A 23952-nucleotide genomic window follows, 5' to 3' on the forward strand; every position below is an offset into this window, starting at 1 on the left:
TGTCTGTGTAGGGAGGGGCGGGCGCTGTGTGTGACTGGCGAATCACAGAGCGTGAAGACAGTCAGTTACCCAATGAGGATTTTCCTTCAGCACGAGCCCAGATGTTGATCAGTTATATTCGTATCATGCTCGTACTCGACAAAAATGCCGAACTCTACTATCAACAATTCATGGTGTCCATCCAGCTCCTCCTCTTTTCAAGCGGTGGAGTGGTGATGTTTGCCTCACCATCATCAAGTATTTTTTCCTCTGAAGGTTGGTCCGATTTACCATCACCTTCTGATTGGCTCGGTGACCGATGTTTGAGGGCAGGGGTTAACTCCGTAGGGGTGCCAGCCGAAAGAGAAGCTCTTCTCGCTTGGTTTTCATAATCCTCAATTGTTTTCCTCTTAAAGCATCCCATCTTGTGACAGACAGAGAAAAAAAAAATCATTGGATCAAACACCACGGAAACCCATTTCACGACGGAAAAGCATCTTTAATTCAGTTAGTAATATTCAAGCAAGAGCTCTGGTTTGCAATGAAACTTTGACAATTTGGAAATTGTCACTCACCTTCCACATGATGACTGTGATTATGATCAGGAGTAAGAGTCCCACTGTAGCTCCAGTTACAATGATTTGCAGTTGATTTGGGTGTATTATGATCTCAACCCGAACTTCAGTCTGTTGGCAGAAAAAAGAACAGTTTTGTGTTTAGCTTATGTGTATATGAATGAATATATATGTGAATGAGGATCTAAAATTTCTTGAAGATAAAATAGTTTTGGTTGTTCATGTGGAGACTGAATGTACCCGTTTCATTGTTGGATCGTTGTCTTTCCACAGGAAAGGTTCAGCAGACCTCTCCTGTTCGAAACCACCTTTATTCTGTGGGTGATAAATATGATCCATTAGGTATAGTGAAAAACATTTTGAGCAATATCTTTGAAATGGCATTATCGTGCTCACATGTCAACATACCTCTTGTTTATGAGGATCCAGCACATATCGTTGCTTGTCATACTTTACATGTATAAAGCTTTTAAATTTGATCTCCATACTGTCTCCAGTATAACCTTTAAGAAAGGCTATATTCTGCAAAGCAAGAACACAATGATATATTCACCTCTTTCAATGGTGCGTCACCCGTCAATTTGTGTGTTGTTGCTACATACCGCTGCGTGCTGTTTAAGATCCCTAAATTGTACATTTCCTGACAATGTAAACTGAGTGGCTGATTCTTTCTCCAGGAGGAAACTGTCACACATGATGACTTTGCAGTGTTTTCCTGGTGAGCAGTACTGTAACACAGCAACAGGCCATTTTATTAAAGGGATTTGTCATATCATGAACTCTTCACTTAGAATATTTTGATACTAAATATGTTTTACTCACTTCAGACTGAAAGTCAGTGACGCCTGTGCATTGAGTTTTGTTCTTAAAAAAAGACAAAGTAATTGGTAAGCATTAAAGATTTGTAATTCGACACACAGCAGCAGTATAAGCGATTAGAAGTAGTGCAGTCGCCGAGTTACCTGGTCGACAGAAACTTGATAGTTCTCCATTTCAAAATCATGTTCCAGTTTCGTTGGGAAGAACAGGGACACATTGACAGGAAAAGCTTTCAGACCAGGATTATCTATCTGTGAGCAGTGAGAGAGAGTGAGCCCATTTTAAAAGAACGATACAACATTCGGGGAAAAATTGACAAATGGTGGCAAAATCAGCCTACCAGCATCTCTTAAGCTCAGTGATGAACACCTAAGGCTCGCTAGCTCCCTTTTTCTTCCAGTCTTAATGCTAAGCTAAGCTAAATGTCTGCTAGCTCCAGATTCATATCATATATTCCCACATAGTAGTGAGGATATTCCATTTCGAGTTAATTCATTCCTTTAGTTCATACGACCGCGCCCCCCCCCCCATAAAACACAACTCATTACACTTGTGTGCTGCACACTACCAGTCAACCACTTGTTACTGCATAATAACTTACTGCCTCACCTGATATATAGCAACTAGTTTTTTTGGTGCAGCGTCCTCAGTTGTAAAGTTCAGATAGGTTGTGGTGTCTTCTCTCCTGTAAAGAAAACAGGATGATCACAATATGCAAGCAGCTGTGGCATGATTATTAATTACATACAAGGACTACAGATCCAAAACACTATTCATGTGAGTCGTGCCACTTACACTGCTACTGCCATTTTAATTTCAAACTGCACTGGGATGGTTTTGGTCAGGGAATTAGTCCTGGTGGAGTTTGCGTTATCGCTAAGGATGTAAAAAGCATTTCTTGTGAATATCAAACATGAAATATGTAATGATAATACATAATATTTTAATCATACAGAGAAAATGTTTGGCTGTGCGTCAGATTGCATGAGAAGGCCTGTACCTTTTTCCAGTGACGGTTATCGAAACAGTGTCATTCCACTCATGTTCAGTCATTATGTGGAAAGATGTTGTAAATGTTGCCTTCACAGAAAAAAAAAAAAAACAATTGTGAAAGATGATTAGGGAAGTTATCACGGTTGTAAATGTCAAAAGTTCAGACAGTTTTTGACAGTTTTTCATCTCTGAGAGTTCACTTCCGCTCTGTGAGGGTGGCTGGGTGCAGTTCTGACTCACGGCTGATTTGCTGCGATACACAGGAAGGCTGACACCACACACAGTTTTGTCGAGGACTCCGTCTAGATCATGACAGCTGTGGAGCACTGGTCTCGTTGCCTGTTTTAAGAAAAAACACACACCAACACGTGTGAACTGACACCTCCTGAAAATAAAAGCTTTTACTTTGAATCAAACGCTGTGGCAGTGAACAGTGAGCTTACTTCCGGTAAGTTTAAAGAGTGAGAATTCAAACAGCACTGGTTCTCAGAGCTTGATGTGACTAAAAACACTCCTGCCTCTGACACCCCCCACATCCTGCAGGGGTTTCAGATCCACCAAGGATTTTCTGTTCTGTTTCCTCTATTCTTTAAGTGGCACAGAAATGATGGAGCACAAGTGTGAGAGAAAACTTTGCAGGAGTTATCCATCAGTGGAGGTTCCACATTTGTTAACATTATTAATTTTTCATAATTAGTAACATGACGTTTAAAAGTTTTTGTAAAAAGGGCAATGTCGGTAAACTCATCTGTGTACATGCAGCTTAGATAAAAGTGGTGCAGAGATGCGCCAGTGTATTTTAGGAATTGCAGTCAGATTAGAATAGCAATGCATGTAAACGAGTTGTTTTCTGACAGGCAGTTCAACAAAGACTGAACGATCAGGCCTTTTCTCTTCTGGTGGAATGATTGTGAAGGCACATAACTGGACAAAACACAGCGAAGTCCATCATGTGCAGCTGAAGTGACTGAACTGGGGTTTAGCACTGTACTACAATAACATTGTCTGTCATGATGGACAGTTTGAAGAAGGATCAAAATTGATAAAGGAGAACCTGATATGTCCTTTTATTCCACTCAGTTTTCTTCTTCTCTCAAAACCTGTGTGGATCTGCAGTTTCCCATACTTTTTTCCCTGTGTGTCTTGTGTTTCCCCTCTCCCTCTGTCTCCTGTCTGTCTCTCCCCTGTCTGTCTGGTGTGAGTGTGTCTCCCTGCAGGGCGTGGCTGACAGGTGGTGCTCGGCCTCCTCCTCCCCTGAGTGCAGCTGCTTTCAAGCATGCAATCAAGACTCACCTGCTGCCACAGTATATAAGCACCAGCCCTGCACTCAGTATTTGGTGAATTGGAGGTTCATCCACGTGGTAACGAGAGTTACCCCCCAGTTTTCTGAGTCTTGTCTTTTGGTGCGTATTCAGGTGCCTTGCCTTCACCTGTTTCTGTCCATGGCCTGTCTGTCTGCGTCTTTGAAAAGAATTGGATCTACACTCCTCTGGCCTACTTCACCTCAAGTCTTCTCCATGTTCTGGATCCTCTCTGACTCAGTTATCAGTCATCATTAAAACTTTAAACTCTTTTTAGTCTGCTGTCCTTTCAGTGTGGCATTTTGGGTCCTGTAATTTGCAATTTAAATTACAAAATTGAGGTCTGGTAAAGGTCATTTCTGAACTCCTCACCCACAGACGTTAATCTCAAACTACTAGTAGTCATCCCCTGCTGACACTAACTTAAGTGACTTTGCACAGCTTCCTCTGAAGCTACAAAAGGCTTATACAACTTTTTTCATATATGCAGTAGTGACCTGCAAAGATTGATTTAAAAAAAAAACAACTCACCTCTGTAAGAGTCATCCTAGAGAAGGAGAGGCCCGAAGGATAGTACATTGAAAGGCTGGTGTTGTACGAGTCATCGCCATGATTGGACAGTTTCACAGACAGGTTGAAGTAGTTATCTTCTGCCACCAATAATTTTGAGGTCTTAAGACAAAGAGTACCTCTTACATTTGGCCATAAGTTGTTGATATCACAGTTGCTGTGCTGTGTTTGTCATATATACATACATGAAGTCGAAATCCACCTCAAGGTCAGCAATACAGGTGTCATTTTTTCTACATTGCTTTTCGAAGGGAACCTGTAAAAAAATGAAGAAAAACTTTGTGTTCGTGTCATGCTTGAAAATAAAGAAAGACACATGATTCCATTAAAATGCAGCAGACACACATACATACATACATACATACATACATACATAGGGTTTTTTTTTTGTCTACTTTGAATACTGACTTTGTAACAAATATGTCACTTGGACAGTCATTGTTGAAAACGACAAATTTACATCCTTAGTCGTCACCACATCCATAAAACACAATCCCATTTGGCAGTGCTTGTGCTGAGTAGAGAGCACAGGGACTGATCCTTTTCTTTATGAAAATACAAATGTCTTAGAATTTGAGATGGGCACATGTAAAACGAGCATCAGTCAGGATGTGAAATCCACTGACAGCCTGCAGCCTTCTGCCCTACATACCTCAACAACAGCCTGCTTTTTGCTGTCCATATTCAGAACCACGGATGCATTCTCACTGTCATCTTGGGCAAAGTTTAATTTGATGCTGATGGGTGATAGTGTATCTTTTACACATTTCTGCAAGAAAAAAAAGAAGAGTCATCTGCATATTGAAGAAATTTTCAAAACACACAGACAAACAGCAGACTTTTCATTTTGAAGAGTTTGGTTTCAACATTACACTCAGACTAAAGGCTGAATACTGAATAAATGTATTACAGTTATTATTAGTACAGTATATTAGTGTCATTTGTTTTCCTGTTGAGTCAACAAAGATTACAGTACGGGGGTGATCTACAGCAGCTCCAACTAGGACAATGAAGACAGGGCAGATGGAGACAGAAGAGGAATGAGAGGAAAGTCAGCATCAGCAGCAGGGATTTTAACACCTAAATTGCTGAATAAAGGGTTTATTTTGACCAAACCAGAGTTTGGTTTGGCCAAAATAATTGGTGGATGAGTGGGAAGACAAAGGAAAAGAGGGAAAATAGGTGTAAGAATATTTCTTTTGTTGATGTTTTGTTGATTTTTTATTTATCAGATTAAAAAGCTAAGAGAGCCAGTGAAATGCAGCTCACATACATCTCCCAGCTGAAACTACTGGGGGAGGCCTGAGCTGTACTCTCAGACTGTCGCTTCTTGGGGTGCAAAGTGGTGTTATGTGGCAGGGCACCTCAATGGTAGTAAGTGTTGTCTTTTCACTTCCCCCACCGAACTTTATCCTGCCAGACTGAACCGACAGCCCTTCTAGTGACCCCTGCCCAAAGTGTCAATCATTAATCATTCCAGCCAACAAAAGAAAATGAATATACTCAACATACTTGTCTTGGATTTAAAGTGTGTCGTACGGATTAATGGAAAAATCTAGGAATTGACCAGCCGAGACACTGACACGTGGACAATATTTATACAGAAAGGTGATAGGTGCTCATATACACATAGTTAAAGAGTATGTGATGGTGAGTATAATTAACTAATCTCCATACCGGCATGTAGATGGAGTAGTTGAAGCGGGTCTCTTTGTTCCTTAGCGCATAGGTAGAAGTAAGATTCCTCATTTTCTGGTCAGTTTGAATGAAGAAACCTCGATATGTGAGTCTCATCGGATCTACATCAAGTGTCCATGAGATGTTTAGTCCAGAATTCATCACCTCTGCAAAGGCATACAGCAGGGTTAAAATAACACATGGTAGGATGTGCAGCATCAGCAGGTGTTAATGAATCACATTGTTGGATCAGGTGCCTACCTATTTTGCTCTTTGTTGTCTGTTCCATTTCAAAGCGGACTATCAAGGTAACCATTGGTAGAATTTCATCTGTGTTGTCCGGGCAGTTGATTTTGTCAGTGCTTATCTCCTTAGGTTGAAAAGACAGATGTGCTGTGACATCAAAGACGGGCCTGGACCTGGAAGACATTCATCAAAATGATTAAAAATGGATTATTAGACTTTGTACACCATTTTTATCCTACAGGTAAACAATACACTTTCACTTCAATTTCACTCGTGGTTTTCTCTGGTTTTCAAACTACACAAAATGTGGCACCTGTTCTGGAAACATTCTACACATTCTACTTGTATTGTGAAATGAGTTTGTGTCAATTTTCAGTCAAAAAATCCATATCTTTGTTTATTAGATTTTTTTTATGCTGACTTCTATTATCTATAACATAAAGTCTATGTGGTTTTGAGCATAAGTTACACCATGCAGACATTCATCATGTACCATTAACAGTACATGATGAGTGGATTGGTTGGGTAGAGTCTCAGGCAATGTGTTCAGCTCTTTTGTTGGCAAGCACTGAGATGTGGTCTGGCTTTGAGCAGCTATAGGTCAGCAATTGTACATAATTAATGTACACAATATCCATACCGTAAGACAACAGCCATGCCCTGTGATCCAACTGCAATATCTGGGAGTCCGTCCTCTCCAAGGTCAATGTCCCCATCAATGGCCTGTCCAAAGAGTCTCAGCCCAGGCTTTATTTTCTGTCCCATGATTCTCTGGAATAAAAGAGATTTGATAACTGAAACAGAGCATGATTCCTCAGACAGACAAAGGTTTTTGATAGTACACACCAAAATGATTGAAAAATACTATTACTAACTCATATCATTCCAAGGAAGATCTTTTAGTTTTATTCAAGGACAGGTTTAGACTGCTGTATTGGCAAAAAAAAAAAAAAAAAAATGATGATGGTGATGCACTATTATTATTTTTTGGGGCATCTGATGTGCTGGTTACGCAGAGACAGTAGAGAGGAAATGAGGGAGAGAGATGCAACAAAGGTGGGGGACCTGCCTGACTCGACCCAGGGACATTGTGGTCCATGGTCAGCTTTTCTCTGTCTCACCTGGCTGAAAGTGCTGCGGATGCCTCTGTGTCTGTCACCAAGGTAGATGTACACAGCCCCCCTGTAATCATCCTCAAGCGGGGCTCCAACAGCAACGTCTCGGAGTCCATCACCATTCAGATCTGCAAGACTGGATATGGCGGTGCCAAATCTCCCCATGGATGGTGCAGTCACATTCAGTTCATTTTTCAGTTGCATCTGGAAACAAGACCACAAGTTTAGAAAAATAAATGCATTAACTATCTCCCTGTGACCCGATTAAAGCTCAAACTCTGGGTCTGATCCCACCTCATCAGTCAGTGTGTAGACGTATATCTGGCCTTCACTCTTCTCCTGAGAATGGTAAAATTGTGGAGCTCCCACCAGCAAGAAGTCAGTGTCACCATCTGAGTTGACATCTACTGAGCACAGCTCTGCACCAAAGTAGGAACCAATCTGAAAAGGTACATTTATATAATTCGTGATGATGGTGCCAGTGCAAGGAAGTTCTCTGGTTTCCTCTCTGCAACCACTGAAATAACGTGCCTTTGCACATTTTCATGAAGATGCAATATGTAGCATTTTCTATCTCTAAAGGCAAATAAAAGTAGTCAAAGAAATCAGTTTCTTCAAAACATATAACCAGGGCCCAGGAGCTTGTTGCAAGAAGCAGGTTAACTGTAAATCCTTGTACAGCAAATGTAATCGTGACAGGTTTCTAGGAAAGAACACTTGCCTCTTGAACAGTGTCCTATTTCTTCAAGTACAAACAATGGTTCATGAGAAATGTCCGAAAAGTTATACATACTTACTTTAAAGGTGGTATAACAACAAGGTTTTCATTAACTTGCAATGGCAGATTGAGGTTTATATGTGTTAAGTCTAGCAACCTTCAGGCAAACTTCAAAAAATTGTTTCTGTTTAGAGTATGTAGGATAAAGTACATTTTAAAAAAAATGTCAAGACACCAACCTGGTCCCCATTTAGTCTTTGGGCTACGGTCCAGTTGTTTCCATTATGTCTGAAAATAACGACCTGTCCCGTGTGCTCAAACCTTGGTGCGCCGCTGAAATACAGAGGAGTGTTGCTCCTCTCTCCAACAGAAGTAGCGTATCCTGCAACAAATCAGTCACAATCTGCTCATTGGTCACTCACATCATGCAGTGAGGAAGTGCTCAGATTCAAAAATGATGTGCATTTTCCTACATCATTTCCTATCGATTTGCTACTTTTATAATACAAAGCTGTTTTAAACACATCATTTAGGTTGGAAACTGATAGAGGTAGTTTACTGAGACGTATGTTTGGTTTTTTGCCAAGCTTCATGTAAAACAAAATAAAACAACATCTTCAGCCAAATAAAAAACTCATGTGCAGAAGCAGATAATCTGAAATGATTTTAAGTAACTTCATGTTTAGTACCCATGTAGGAGTCATTTTTCATGAGTGGATCCTCAATTTGTGTTTGTTTTTCTTCCTGACGTTCTTCAAGAGAACCACGCCAGGTGTTTGATCCCACTGAACCCAGAACCAAGGTATCCTGTTAACAGAAATGTGCAGGTCTGGTTAGAGCAGGATGGAATCAAGCTTGCACTGTAATGTTAACTGTCCCCCTCACCCGACCTCTGAGATGTTCAGTTTAAATGATGTTAAGTGACATTATGTTCACTGGAGCACATGTTTATGTGCCATGTTCATACAGATTACATCCAACGCAAAGGTGTGCTCTGCACACTTTAGCATTGAGTGTTTTGTGTGGCATGAAGAGGCTTTGCTATCATATGCTTTAGCACAGTCAAAAGGTAATGTTAGCTGGGAAGTGCCCGAATGCAAGCGTTAGCTGTTTAACAGTAGCTAATGGGTGATTAAATGTGTTTATGTGATTTACTGTGAAATATGACCCAGTGTCACTCCAGATTGATACTGTAGATCGTCTTTTCAGTTGCTGATCAAGTGGGAAGTGGTGAAACCAGATTTAATGGCAGTTTGTTGGGAAACTGCTTGTTGGACACAGGGGATTTTTTTATTTTTTCAGCAAACAGTCCTTTTGTTTTAGGCCACATTTTCAGGCCAATCCTTACTTTTTTTTATTGCCCCACTAGCTGTAAGAATCAAGGTTTACCTAGTTACATGGGTTTGGTTGTTGTAAAATAAAATGATTTAAATCTTTTTATTTCAATAACCATTCAGTGTAACAGCATTTGCTAATCACCTTTCTATATAGTAATTTTCATTGTTACTGGTGATGTCCGCCTGTCCTGCATAGATTACAACAGTACTTTACACTCTGCTGTAAACATACATGCATTTCTGACAGAGTAGCTGCTAAAGGTATGTTTGCTGCCAATACATGTGTGATTTCATATGGATTTTCATTTTTGATTTCATTTACTTCATTTACCTGGATGATGAGCTCCTAATGTAAAACTCCACCATGGACACCACAGTGAAAGATCAAGTGTCAGTGCTAAAAGTATTGGTCCAAATTTCTAACCTTCAAAATGTGTTGGTTTTGTCCACATTTTGTCTTTACTCACCTTATAGAAGACAGCACTGAATCCACCCTGAGACATTTCATTAGTCATGTCTCCTGCCCGAGCCACTTTGGAGCCTGAATAGAAAGAAATTAGCATGGCATGTTACTATTGCAGAGGGACCGCAGGAAGATTACACTGATTTTCTAACAATATTATCATACAAAGAGTGCAAAAAAAAACAACTGAACGTCACCTTCCATTGTGAAGATCTTGTTTTGAAAGTTTTCCAGTACTCCTGTGAGTCCATCATAGTTCTCAATTTTAAAGGCATTTTTGTCTTTTGGTTCTGAAGCAATGGCTTTAAATTTATCCAGACTAGCATCTTTGACCTGAAACCAGAACGCTGCTTGAAATTATGAAGGATCCTCAGGAGTCTCATGTCAGCAACATAAACACAGCATACATACAACATAAACAGTTTGTGCAATATTGGACTCAAAACTGGACTCAAGTACAAGTTGCACTATTTAAAGCTGAGCTTGGCCGCAGCTGTTACTGTATTACTTAAAGACAAAACATTTGCTGGTAAAAACATGTCTGAACACTTGTTTTTGTCTGAGTAGTATGTCTGTGTATCATCCTCATGGCAGTGAACAGAATAGTTCCAAGAATTGATCTCTGAGGTATACCACATGTGATGACAGCTGATGACTGAATAAACTGATCTATCTATCGGACAAATAAGATCAGACAATGAGACCTGTTACATCACATGACAGCTTACCCCAATGACAAAGCGAATTACGTTTTTGTCATCGTATCTTTTGACAATCCCATGTCTGTCAGTGTCACTGGGATCTCCATCTGTGATTAGTACCACAACTTTAGTTGCATCAGGAGAGGCGCCTGCTGCTGGGTTTTCTAGGATTTTGTCTCTATAACAAATGTAAAAGAAGCATTTGTAAGACTCAGAATAAACAAAACTGCATCTGTGAGTATGAATTAATGAACGTTACATTAATGTTAATAGTCTTGTGGTTGTACTGCATCACTGTAACTTACAACACAAATGTGAGCGCTTTGTGTGTGTTGGTAAGAGTTCTCATATGGGGTTCCTTCCATAGTTTATCAAGAGCATCACCATCTTGATAGTCATTGAAGTCAAATACTTTCCTGTAATCTGTAGAAAACTGAACTGCTGCGAACTGAGAAAAGCAGAAAACAAAGTATAGTATTCATTTAACACTTTTCTGTAGAATTTAACAAATAAATGCTATGAAGACTTTAATGTTGCATTAGTGCAGGGACCTTGATTGATGTGTTCTTAAGGCTGTTCATTATATCCACTATAAAATTTTTGTTTTTGTCGAACTCTGTTGTGGTCATACTCCCTGATCCATCAAATAGAAAGACAAGGTCCACTGTCTTTTTTGTGCAGTCTGAAAAAACACACAATTGTAAAGAATATTCAGTCAGGAGAAAAATACATTGAGAATAATATTTTACTGCAAGAGGGACGTGATGTGATTACCACAGAGTGGAAGACGCTTCCATTCTCTAAATGTCTTTTACCTTGGAAAGCTGGCATGAAAGAGGAGATTTGGTGGAGATCATTGGTCAACTTGTAGCACACACTGTTCAGATAGGAGTTCTCGTAGCATTCATGGACTGCACTTGGACTACAAACCTAAATCAGAACGTGAGAAATCTTATCAAACTGTTTTGAATAACTTTGAAGAAATGTCACAGAGAAATCTAATGAGCTATGTGATTTTCTTACAGTGAATTGGGAGTGTGTGGGGTCTTCAGCAATTGACAGGCCAAGGTGCTTGACTGGTATTGTTGTGCCTGTGAGAGAAATTTCTGCAGGAGTGGCATTTGATTAGTATTTCAAAAAGCTTTTCAGTTCCTTTATGGGATGTTTCCCTTTTATAATTCATATTTCTGCATTGATGGAAACTGTATTCTTCCACTTTTTAATAGTGGGATTCATCATGCAGTGTTGCCTTCAAAAACTGCATTTGTATACCTTTAGGGTTGAAGCAGTGGATGTTGTTTTGGGCTTGGTCAGGTTTGCATATTCCCCCAGATCCATTTAGTTGCAGAGGTGCAGTTACAATTACCCTGTGGATGAGGTCAACAACCACGATAACAGTAATCTGAAACATTTTGTTTTAGCAACAAGAAAACACTTGCTGATAAAATCATGTTATCAGAGTGACAGGATGCATTGTCACGTGAGAAACCATACAATGTTGCTGCTGAAGTTACCTGCAATTATCTTTCATCCACACTAATGTAACTACATTATAGCTGATGGAAATGAAAGAAATTCAACTTTATGAGTAAAAAGGATTTTGACAGTTGTAACAATGCTAAATACCAACTGAATGACCAAGTTGCAAATGCAAACTTACCCTTTGTTTGTGCCAGACATGTACTGAAGCACTTTGTATCCAAAGAAATCTTTTTGTTCACCAACATAGACATCAGGATTTGTCATGTCAACGTTGAAAGCCAAAGAGATGCGGATGGCTGCAGTTCATGACAAAAAAAGACCACATATTTAAGTTTTGTAAGCCTTAATTTAAAGAGGTGGCAACACATTTCAACATGGTTTACCAGGAGAAGCCCTGAAGCATTAAAAGAAAACAGCAAACAAACATGGAAACAGCAACTACAAGAACAATAAGCTGACAGTCAGTGTATGCTGCTGTTTTGACAAAAATGAGAAAATTGATTTTTTTGACAGCCTCTCATCCCTGGCCTTGGTGCCTTGAGCATGAAGAAAGTAAAAAAACGCGAAATAAAAAGTCCCAGACCTGCGATTGTATGCAAAATGTTTTGGGGTCGTCAAGGTAACGTGACACATTGCAAAGTGCTGTCTCTTTCCTAACAGAGATGAACTGCAACTCACGTAGAAAGTGTACGAGAGCAGGTGGCATCAGTGGGGAGGAGGTGACGAAAAGCTGCAAGTTGGACAGTTTCCAACAGCTTTCAAAGAATACACGGGAAGTCACAGAAATATTAACATCCTGTTACCTCCGCCTGTAGCCTTTCTCTATTTTGTAGACTACGTTTGGATCTCTATGGCTGAAGAAATCGTGCATGAGCTCCCGATGGCTGATGAGCTGAAGCAGATGTTTGCTTTTTGATGTCGTTCAAGAATGAAGAATATTTTCTTACGCTTTACTGCAGCTGTCATATTTGTTGAAAATGTATTGCAAACGTATGTAAAGCCAGTGTCATTTCTAAATCATATGTCCCAAAGTTTAGGAAACTGAACTCCTGAATCAACAGTTCAAACATTCCCACAACTATAGACAACACACAGGTAGCAAAAGCAACAATTATGACTCTAAGACTGTAAGTTTCCTTCAGTGATTCACATGATTACTGTTACTCTTTTGATAGTTATAAAGTTATAAAGTTCTAACTTCTGAAATTCTTGGACTAAACATATTCCACTTCTCTGCCAACAAATCATCAAGTTGTAATTAGGCTTTCATATGATCTTTATTTATTAGTTTTTATTTTAGATTTGTATCTAAGTATATCTGGCAGGCACTTTGAAATTGCTCTGACTTTTTCTTTCTTCTTTTCATCTTCTACTGAATGTCCCCGCTGTGGGATCCATAAAGTCTTATCTTATCTCTGAAGTGCTATAATTACTTTTACCATCATTATGAGCTGGACTAGATATGCTTGCTAACAGATTAAACCTTCATTGCACAACAATAGCCAAGCCAACAATCTACTGTTAATTATTGTGATGATGATCATTGCTTTCTACAGAACGTGATGCTTCCAGTCACCTCTCCGATGAGGCAACAGCCAGGTGTTTCCTGTCATGCCCTGGGTCGTGCAATCGTTGGAGAGCAGCTGCAGCACCTGGCTCTAAAAACTAGGGCCTCCTTGATCTTGTGAGATTATTGTTGTGCACATGTGCTTGACGTCAGAGCAAGCTGAGATCAAGTTGGACACAAATCTAACTGATATGCATTGTGCAGCGACCGCCGGTGATCAGCTCTGCACAGGCCTGGGTCATCTTTAACAGACCTATTTGTTCCATTTTGGGTCTTTGCAGCCTCTTACACACAAGCACTTACCAGGTGAAGTCAGGTAAGTCCATGAGGATTCAGAGCTTTAGTGGGAACACTGTCTATCTGCCTATCTGCCTATCTGAACCTGACTGTAAGTGCTTTTCGTCATTAAGCCACTGAAATCCTCCTGTCCTCTCCAAATTTTTGCAAACTGGATCCAAGCCACATTTGGAGGTGTCTTGAAATAAATGGGATTCAAATCTTAGTCCGGATGCTCTGGCTGCTCAAACCAGATTTCAAAGTGTCTTTGCATCAATCACAGCACGACATACAAGGACAATCCAGAGTAACTGAAGTGCATCAGAGCAGCTGAGCAAATATCCGTGCTGCTATTAGCAGAGTGTGTCTGGTGCGATGGAGGAGTGCTCCACTGTGACATGACAGCGCGATTGTTTGGAGGGAAAGATAATGGATCTCTACTTCTGATCTGAAAATCTGATTTGCCTGCAGTGTGAGCGAAGCTTTAATGACAAATCCAGTTTGTAGTCTGCTTTAGCTCTGCAGAGCATTTCAGCATTTTTCTTCTTTGCCTTTCTGCCTTCTTATGCAATGCTGCTCACACAGGTACCATGTGGTGCATTCTCACATCTTTCATGACTGTACACCACTGTGGCTGCCCAGCAACCAACCACAATGCAAACAACTAGCTGGTGAGCGTCATGCAGTATTTAGCAGCTGCAGAGACAACTTCAGCAGTTTGCTGGATGTGCAACTTTGGTAAAAAGTTCACCATAACAATTTGCATATATGTTAATGATCATTTTATGTCAATGTAGCTTTTACGACCATTTGTGCTGCTGCCAGTGGGCCAAAAATCAGTTAATGTAGGAAAAAGTTTACTTCTTACTTCATTACAATTATCTGACAGCTTGAGTTGTTTTACAAATTCATTTTTACATACAAAACATGCAAAGAGCTTATACAATGTGCTTTTCATAAATTACACCATCCAAGAGTATATACAGCTACAACTAACGCAATTAGTTGATCAGTTGAAAACAGTTGAGAACAAATTAATTAGCAGTTATTTGAATCATTGTTATATTTCATGTGAAAATAGTTCATGGTTCCAGCTTCACAAATGTGACGATTTGCTGCTTCCTCTTTTAATTATTTGAATCATTTCAATGTATTTGTAATAATTTTGAGGTTTGGACTGCTGACTGGATTAAAAAAGCGATGTGAAGGTGTCAGTCTCTGGGTAATTGTGATGGCATATTTTGAGAATTTTTACAAACCACTCAATCAGTGACTTGTAAAAAAAAATCAGCAGATTAATCCATAATGAAAATAATCATTAGCTGCATTTTCATCCAATATATTTCCATTTCAGCTCCATCTCAACCAGCTACACTAGTAAAATGCTCCTTTTACATTAATGCATGACTATTAATAATCTAATGATATACTATAATTTTTTTTCTGCATTTAGTGCTTTAAGTGCATTTCTCCTGATTACACTTACATACTTTTATTTAAGTAACATTTCAATACAGGAATTTTACTTGTAATGGAGTAGTTTTACAGTGTGGTATTAGGTCCTTTTATTTGACTAAAGGATCTCCATACTTCCTCAACCACTGACTAGTTGTATCAGTGATTTTGGTTCTCTGTGTTTTGAAATATCCACCCCTTTCCTGCCAATCTGCTACAATTGAGGCAAATGGAAGTTCTCCCTGCCTCAAGAAACTAAAGAAAGGACATTTGGAAAAGCTCAAAGGCTGTTTGCTTAGCTTAAAAACAATGTCCTGGTTACTATGGATAATCCACAGACCTCCCAGTTTCTACTGGCACCATTTCGCCAGTTCAAAAAGTAGTTACAGTGAAAACTGTTGCCGTTAATGTTGTAAAAGTCTTAACGTGAGGCTGTGAAACTACATGAAGCTGCATGACTGACTTGAATTGTGCCTGGTATGCATTTGTGGTCAAACACTCATCTTGGTTTACCGTTACAGGTTTCCTGAGCTTCTGCACTCCGCGCAGTTTCTTAAGAATTAATGAAACCGTGTGTTGAAACTTAAGAAATAGAATATAATAAATAGAATGCAATAAATAGTGACCATTCAAGTAAAAAAACACACGAAAACCAGTCATTTTTGCTCGTTTTATATCCCTCAAGTGATTTTTGATCTAAGAATCACGGCGTTCTACACACATATAAAACATCCCTCTCCTTCCTTTTCTCCATGGATATTGTTGTTATTGAAATATGCTGCAAAAAATAAGATCTTACCAACAGTCACCAGGTAGATGAGCAAGAAGCTGTGATACTGTCCATCCATCTTTCACATCACTTTTCTCTTCTTAACAGTGTTACTGGCGTTGCATGAAACATGTGTCTGTGCAATACTTCCTGTGTGAGTTTTAAATAAGGGTGTTTCCGAACTAGCTGCGTGTGAAACTTTTCTCACAGCCAGTGCTCTCAGCAAAATGTTTATTTTCCCTTTGGTAATTCCTAAACCTTCAGTTCACCCTTTTTAAAAAATGATGCTGCAGAATAAAGGTGGTGTTGGTTATTGAAAAGACAGCCTCACCCCACTCTCAGAACTGATTGAAAGATATTGTTAGCAGGGACGCCTCAGTAGAAGTCATTTATTTGAGTAAATGCATACTAGGCTGTAGACAGTTTTTGTGGTTATACAGTCTGTTGAGATCATAGTGAAAAAGGGAAGAAGATCAAAAACGTGATCATTTACAAATTCAAGTTATTTGGGGCAGAAGTCAGTTCACTGGGAGACTTCCCTGTTTGTTATGCTTGTGTATATCATAGCCCCAAACTGCATGCAGTCTGATTCACCTTACATGTCTACACTATAGTAAGAATGATTTATAATATAATAATACTGGTCGTACAAGCAAGTGAGAAACTTGTGAGAAATGTGTGAGAATCCCAGTGTGCTCTTATAACAAAGTGGAGCAAATTTTAACTCGAACTCTATAAGCTGATCATATGTTTACCACTGAGGGGCGTTTCTAATATTCTTCCCTTTGGAGTGTATATCTCAGAAACAACTCTCATTACAGTCTCATTAAAGATGAACTGTGACTTCACTAATTCACATATTCAATTAAAACATCTCAGAATAACAACAAAACTGAACATTATGAGCTTCGTAAAGACAGAAGTTACGACGGGGCTATTGTATTTGACTGTTCCGCTGCATTGAGTGAAGTGAAACCACTAAAGAGCCAGATATTTCTGTGGTTGTTGGAGAACCAAAAATGCATCAGATGGCCAGAAACACGACTCCACATGAATGTTAATGTGGATGTGTGTTTGGTGGATGTGTAAATGGGCAGTTTTTGCTAATAGGTTTGTAAACAAATTTTAATTTTCACTGCATTCAAAAGTTGATTGAATTGACCTCATATGTTGGCTACAAACACTAGCTCAATGTTCCTCGTATTCTGCTTGTCTGTGATAGTGATTTGGGACTGCTTTTCAATGCTAACGACGCAATTTAGTTGGTTTTTCAAGAACCACATGTAATTGCCATTTGGCCCACATAACTGTGAAAGAAAAGCAAGTACACTCAGTTTCTATTCTCCTTTGATAATTTTCTCATTTGAAAGGGAGCAAACAGGATGTGTGAATTACTTCTCAATCCTTAACACCACCTGACCACTGTCATGGGTCTGCACGTCCTATTATTCCTAGAGGCTTGACTAAACAACAGGCTTTTGAACCTTGAGAGAAAAGTCCACAACTGGGCAGCCCTGTGTTATGCAGCCCAGGGAAATGATGTCCACATGTGGGGAGAAATACATGTCCATGTTCTCTGGAGTCACTCCTCCACTGGCTTCTATCAGTGTAGTTGGGAACTCCTCCTTCAGAGTTTGAGCTGCGACATGGAGCCCCTATAGGTGAGAGATGAGTGGCAGAGTGAGCGAGGTGAAACCAGGCAGTGACAATGAGAAATGAGCGAGGCTTGTATTCTTTTCATTTTCTCTACCTGAGGTTGAAAGTTGTCCAGCATAACAATGTCTGCTCCTGCTCCAGCCGCCTCTCTGCCCTCCTCTGCTGAGCGGCACTCCACCTCAATCTTACTGCTGAAGCCACAAACTGACCGGGCAGATTTCACCGCCTAGAGAGCAAGCAGGGTTGGGTTTTTGTTTGTTTGTTTGTTTGCTGAAACTGTTGTGATCACACCTGAACCCATCCTCTGTAGAAATCAAATAAAAACTCTGCTATGCTCTGATATGCCTGTAATAGTACAGAAGCAAAGACAGGCCATTATAACTTGAAGTCTATATGGATCTGAGTGTCTAATTATTAAATTTAATCACTGCTGAAGACCTTCCTGCAGCTGCCCACCTGTGTGATACTTCCTGATGCCCAGACATGATTGTCCTTCAGCATCACCATTCCACTCAGGTCCTGCCTGTGCATGGACACACCACCGACCAGCATGGCATACTTCTCCACCAGACGGAAGCCCGGGGTGGTCTTGCGTGTGCCAGCCACTTCTCCATGCCAGCCTCTCGCTTTTGCCACCGCTTGAAGCCGAGAACAGCGGGTGGCGATCCCCGAGGCACGGGCCAGACAGTTGAGAGCCGGCCTTTCGCCGAGGAGGAGGCACCTTGCTGGGCCCTTCACCACGGCAGTCAGCGTGATGGCATCTGGACCTGTGGAGGTGAGATCACAACACTGGGAGGTCAACATCAATTGGAACCTTGTAAAATTGCCAATTTCTTTAGAAGAGGATAAATCAGCATTAATTGGGTGATGAGCCACGAACATATAAGACATTTCATTACAGACCTGGCATTACATGGCACATTTTGGAAAACGAGCAATATGTATTAAACTCAAATGTCTTACTAACATCTGGACTTTTTCTTGGTCAAGCGCAGTAACAGGAAATAGTGTGTCACATGACCCCCCCATAAAACTAACATGTTCGTGTTTTACGTTTGGGTTTCAACATTTTCATCTGTGAGTTTTAGGCAGCTAGCGTTTGTGCTGCTGCCTTCATATGTGGCCTTTTTTTTTGCTCTTTATACTACATCACAGACAAACTTTAATATCTTGGTGCTATGGAGGAAATGCAGGTGTGCGATGCTCACCGATCTCAGCTCCCTCCTGATAAACCCAGTCCACGGTGCAGCCGACCTCAGTGAACACTGCTGTGAAGAAGGGGCTTCCTGCCAGGACACTGTTTGGTGTTTTACACAGCAACCTGGCCTCGACCTCCTGTGACCCGACACACACTCCTGCTGGGTCAAAGTTTGGTGTGTCCTCTTCCAGCCACTCTCGTGCCAGCCGGGTCAGAGCATGAGGTGGGATTGAGTGTGCTGCTGTATTCGAGGCCGCAGACATTCTGAAACGTGTGAATGCAGGACACTTGATTGATTACTTTGTTGTTTTTGAGCGCTTTCTGGTCTCACAATAACCATGTGATTCAGAACATGTTTAACATTTGCTGATAGATTTGAATTATTCCACTCTGTTTGCACCGTGGAGGAGTTTTGATAATTATCAAGGCAGACATTAGACTGTAAGAGTCTCATGAGCCTGATTAAAAGACAAGAGGACACAAAGAGAGAATTGAAGAACTATCTATATATAGAGACTGCATTCAACACATCAATTTCTTAGCACCCCACCCACCAAATTCCCCTTTTATGTCACACTATGATAATGAATTCAAAGAAAAACCTAAATTAGAGACCATCTTGCAATGAGATTACACAGATTACATCCTTTTTTTACATCAGCCACAATGCCTGTCAAGTTAACCTTCAGACCCATGAGTACCCAGGAGTCATTGTTACATCATTACAGGAGTACTCAATGCTCAAGGGTCGGACCACAGCCATCTTCAAACTTGGCCTTCATTTTGATCTCAACCACACAGCTGTAAAGTTTCCTAAGACTAATGACCTCACCCTAATTCCTCACACAAAAGTGGAAGGTAGTGCTATTGCATAAATGAGGCCCCAAAGGCGTAAAGTGCACCATGCACCATTTATACAGCATTTTCATGACTGCATCTTGCATGGCCGCAGCAAAATCTGTCCACAGGCATATAAACACCTGCCAAAGTACTCAGAACCACTTCTATGGTAGTTCCCACTCTGGGGCAGAAAAATGAAGCCAGAAGCCAGGAAGCACTTGTAACTGTAGTTCCTCGAATGGCCGCTTGAGGTTGGCTACGAAAGCATGTCAGTCCTCATAGATCCTCAAATTAAAATGCACGACTTCACAGCAGAAAGAAACATGTTTACAGCCTTGCACAAAAATGGTTTTGGTCTCTTTTACTGATTTCCCCGTTCATGTCAGCTGTACAGGGGTTTGAATTTTTTATTTAATCCACTCGTTTCAAATATATTAAGGCTTAAACCTTTGGGTGACGTCACTACGCCCATGTTTTATACAGTCTATCTTCCTGTCTCCAGGACCACATTTTGTCATGATGACACACACACACACACACACACACACACACACACACACACACACACACACACACATACTTCACAGTCACCTGACTTCAGCTGTACCATAACATACAACAAGGTACACAACTAGTATACATGAAATTATTACAACTACAGTATACTCTGCCACACATGGACATGTTTGTGGTTGTCCAGATTGAAACAGCACAAATAGATACACATGAGGTACTTACTTACTTTCCTCTATGGTTTTCCTTCTCTGTTGGTCACAGACTGAAGAGTTGGACTGCTGAGCACACAGAGCCACACGAGGAATGTGATGTGGAATTTGACCCTCTGTCCATGTTGGAATGTTTACGAGGTGTCAGGGTTAGCTCTTTAGGTTGAACATTGATTGTTTCCACCAAGACTGATTCACGGGACAGAGGGCATATTTGGAAAAAAAAGATTTAAGGCAAATTCAATCAATTCAATTCAACTCAGCATTATACACAGCCTGCTGTAGGCCTCTTAACCCACGGAAAACTACAACATATAACTCTTCTGCATTACAACTTTGTGATAAATTATGCTGAATTATTTTCATCTGTGGCACAATGCATATGAGCTCATACCTGCTGATTTCCTAAAATTGGCTTAACACCAGTGATCACAACACTTTGGGCCCTGCATCTCTTGTTCTATCTCTCTGTCTTAAGGGTGTGGTGGCCAGCAGCAGTGTGCTAACTATTGCACAGGGAAGTTATTGCAACACAAACCACAATGAAAATCAATAAAAACGACTCGACCTACAGCGCACAAAATGAACATCACATACTGTCACAGATGGTTGCTGTCTTATCATCTGTGGTGACTTTATGAATGGCGGTTATCTTAGGATAATCAGGATAGCAGGCATTTCAAAGTAGATAGCCAAGCAGGACAAGCGCTGCTAAATGGAGTGGGAGGACTTGCATTGCGCTTACTGCAAAGTTGCATATTTCACCTTCAAACATAATGATGTATGGCTATTTAACAAGGACCGTTTCCCTGAAATGCCATGATTATGGGTCCGCTAGCTAGAATAAAACGAAGAAAAAGAATACACTTCAGAATACATTAAGTATATTTAAATATCGCAAAGTATGTTTGCAGTACATTTATATAAATGTGTACTGTCTTTTCATAGATTGAAAGCATTCTTCTAATAAATATGTGACAGTAAAATGTACTTTTAGTAAAATTTAAGTTTAAGTTTCTTAGTATATTTTCAGTAATTGTTTTAAAACACTATAAGAACAATAGTGCACTTGAAATAAAATAAAAGTATATTAATTATCTGTTGTTATCAAATACTCAAAAGAATATTTTTATCATGTTAAATTCAAAATTGAAATGTAGTGTACTTTTGATAAACACACTACTGTTAAATATATTTTTTTTGTAAAATTTAAGTTCAGTATTTAAAGTGCACTTTTAAGATAACAGCTGTCAAATACTTTGTGGTATATTTTCAGGAAGTGTGTTAAAACACCATTAGTAAAATAGCACACTTAAAAGGAACTCATACAGATCAGATTAAAAGTATATACATTTTATGCTGTTATGAAAAACTCAAAAGTATATTTTTACTGGCTAATCTGTATATATCTATTTGCCATTCAGCGTAGCACATACAGATACATAAAAGCATGTCCAGACAAGGCCGACCTCACACATAAAGATCAAACATCAAACATCCAGGATGCTGTATCATGCTGTCAATTATAGGAAAAGTATGAGGTGGCCAATATCTTCCAAGGATCAGACAATAAGAGGTCACAAATATTTCAGGGACAGGCAGACACTCATGTGCATTGAATGCATAATATATCTTAGGACATATATGTACAGTACATATAGTTCATCCTTAGTTTTAAGTACATTTAAAAAATATTGAAAATGCTCAAGCAGTATGTAAAAATATACTAGTAGCCTAATTTTAAGATTATTAAGTTACACTTAAAGTATACTGAAGTGTACTGCTGGAAACAGCAACTACAAGAACAATAAGCTGACAGTCAGTGTATGCTGCTGTTTTGACAAAAATGAGAAAATTGATTTTTTGACAGCCTCTCATCCCTGGCCTTGGTGCCTTGAGCGTGAAGAGAGTAAAAAAAAAACGCGAAATAAAAAGTCCCAGACCTGCGATTGTATGCAAAATGTTTTGGGGTTGTCAAGGTAACATGACACATTGCAAAGTGCTGTCTCTTTCCTAACAGAGATGAACTGCAACTCACGTAGAAAGTGTACGAGAGCAGGTGGCATCAGTGGGGAGGAGGTGACGAAAAGCTGCAAGTTGGACAGTTTCCAACAGCCTTCAAAGAATACACGGGAAGTCACAGAAATATTAACATCCTGTTACCTCCGCCTGTAGCCTTTCTCTATTTTGTAGACTACGTTTGGATCTCTATGGCTGAAGAAATCGTGCATGAGCTCCCGATGGCTGATGAGCTGAAGCAGATGTTTTCTTTTTGATGTCGTTCAAGAATGAAGAATATTTTCTTACGCTTTACTGCAGCTGTCATATTTGTTGAAAATGTATTGCCAACGCTGAAAACGTATGTAAAGCCAGTGTCATTTCTAAATCATATAACCCAAAGTTTAGGAAACTGAACTCCTGAATCAACAGCTCAAACATTCCCACAACTATAGACAACACACAGGGAGCAAAAGCAACAATTATGACTCTAAGACTCTAAATTTCCTTCAGTGATTCACATGATTACTGTTACTCTTTTGATAGTTATAAAGTTATAAAGTTCTAACCTCTGAAATTCTTGGACTAAACATATTCCACTTCTCTGCCAACAAATCATCAAGTTGTAATTAGGATCTCAATACTTCCTCCACCACTGACAAATGCTCAAGCCATATATAAATATATATAGAATAACATGAGCAAATCTAAGTATATTTGCAGTAAAATAGTCCCATTTTAGCACAGTCAAGTATACACACATAGTTCAATGGTATAAAATTTACATTTTTTAAATAAAGATACAATTTATAATTGTGAAAAATATCCTACTACTTGCCATAGGGTGCCATAGTTGCCAGAATATTGCCAATAGCTGCCCACAGGAGAGCCACAGGAGTACCAGTAGTTGCCATAAGAATGCCACTAGATTCTGCAGGAATGCCAATAGCTTCAACTGGAGTTCCACTCGGTGCCACAGGAGTGCCACTAGCTCTCACAGGGGTGCCACTAGCTGCCAAAGGAGTTCCAGAAGCTTTCACAGAAGTTCCACTAGGTGCCACAGGAGTGAAAATAGGTGACAGTATTATGTCATGTAAATTTAAGAATGATAAGACACAGAATAGCTTTAGAGTCTAAGAATGTAATGTGAAGTGTCACAGGCTGCCACAATCTGCCAGTGCCATTAGGATGATCCTGGCCCTGTCTCCTGATCTGTGACAGCTCCAGATTATGCACAAGGCATTTACAGTGGATTGTTTCAGCAAGCGCATGGAGCATGATGGGCTTCATCTCTCTGCAATGCCTGTCTATCCTGTTTCACTCAGGATACAGATGCCATTTTCATTGGACTTAAATAACTTGTGCTTTTTTGATCAAAGCCATTAGTAAGGAGGAAATTTGAGTTGCCTGATTGTGAAAAATCCCTCTGGCTGGTGTTTATCCTCCTCCAACAAGACATGGCTTTACAGCTCTTTAGCTCATCAGGAAGACC

The 23952-nt window shown here is 39.9% G+C and overlaps 2 protein-coding genes across 2 annotated transcripts in view; both read right to left on the bottom strand.

Annotated features, from left to right (window-relative positions):
- The window catches only part of LOC143318844 (integrin alpha-M-like), a 16366-nt gene extending 200 nt beyond the window's left edge, over positions 1 to 16166 (bottom strand). The window contains exons 1-31 of the mRNA XM_076727326.1: positions 16074 to 16166; positions 12155 to 12272; positions 11767 to 11861; positions 11518 to 11600; positions 11310 to 11424; positions 11046 to 11176; positions 10800 to 10942; positions 10522 to 10672; positions 9991 to 10126; positions 9798 to 9871; positions 8683 to 8800; positions 8233 to 8375; positions 7570 to 7716; positions 7282 to 7479; positions 6801 to 6931; positions 6176 to 6333; positions 5915 to 6081; positions 4890 to 5006; positions 4422 to 4493; positions 4199 to 4339; positions 2607 to 2705; positions 2374 to 2453; positions 2169 to 2249; positions 1983 to 2058; positions 1517 to 1624; positions 1377 to 1418; positions 1157 to 1282; positions 963 to 1076; positions 795 to 869; positions 555 to 665; positions 1 to 403 (exon numbers count right to left, since the gene is read on the bottom strand). The exon at positions 1 to 403 is cut by the window's left edge and continues 200 nt beyond it. Of these exons, the coding sequence (XP_076583441.1) occupies positions 161 to 403; positions 555 to 665; positions 795 to 869; positions 963 to 1076; positions 1157 to 1282; positions 1377 to 1418; positions 1517 to 1624; positions 1983 to 2058; positions 2169 to 2249; positions 2374 to 2453; positions 2607 to 2705; positions 4199 to 4339; positions 4422 to 4493; positions 4890 to 5006; positions 5915 to 6081; positions 6176 to 6333; positions 6801 to 6931; positions 7282 to 7479; positions 7570 to 7716; positions 8233 to 8375; positions 8683 to 8800; positions 9798 to 9871; positions 9991 to 10126; positions 10522 to 10672; positions 10800 to 10942; positions 11046 to 11176; positions 11310 to 11424; positions 11518 to 11600; positions 11767 to 11861; positions 12155 to 12272; positions 16074 to 16122 (3642 nt within the window). The 5' untranslated portion in view covers positions 16123 to 16166 and the 3' untranslated portion in view covers positions 1 to 160. The remainder of the gene's footprint in view (positions 404 to 554; positions 666 to 794; positions 870 to 962; positions 1077 to 1156; positions 1283 to 1376; positions 1419 to 1516; positions 1625 to 1982; positions 2059 to 2168; positions 2250 to 2373; positions 2454 to 2606; positions 2706 to 4198; positions 4340 to 4421; positions 4494 to 4889; positions 5007 to 5914; positions 6082 to 6175; positions 6334 to 6800; positions 6932 to 7281; positions 7480 to 7569; positions 7717 to 8232; positions 8376 to 8682; positions 8801 to 9797; positions 9872 to 9990; positions 10127 to 10521; positions 10673 to 10799; positions 10943 to 11045; positions 11177 to 11309; positions 11425 to 11517; positions 11601 to 11766; positions 11862 to 12154; positions 12273 to 16073) is intronic.
- Positions 16167 to 17506: 1340 nt separating this feature from the next.
- LOC143319061 (nicotinate-nucleotide pyrophosphorylase [carboxylating]-like) lies at positions 17507 to 19160 on the bottom strand. The gene is made up of 4 exons (XM_076727631.1): positions 18908 to 19160; positions 18156 to 18466; positions 17794 to 17925; positions 17507 to 17698 (listed from the first exon to the last, which is right to left on the bottom strand). Exons 1-4 carry the CDS (start codon positions 19158 to 19160, stop codon positions 17507 to 17509), a joined length of 888 nt encoding a protein of 295 aa, XP_076583746.1.
- Between the last annotated feature and the right edge of the window lie 4792 nt (positions 19161 to 23952).

This window comes from Chaetodon auriga, chromosome 4 (genome assembly GCF_051107435.1).
Source record: "Chaetodon auriga isolate fChaAug3 chromosome 4, fChaAug3.hap1, whole genome shotgun sequence".
Taxonomy (NCBI): Eukaryota; Metazoa; Chordata; class Actinopteri; order Chaetodontiformes; family Chaetodontidae; genus Chaetodon; species Chaetodon auriga.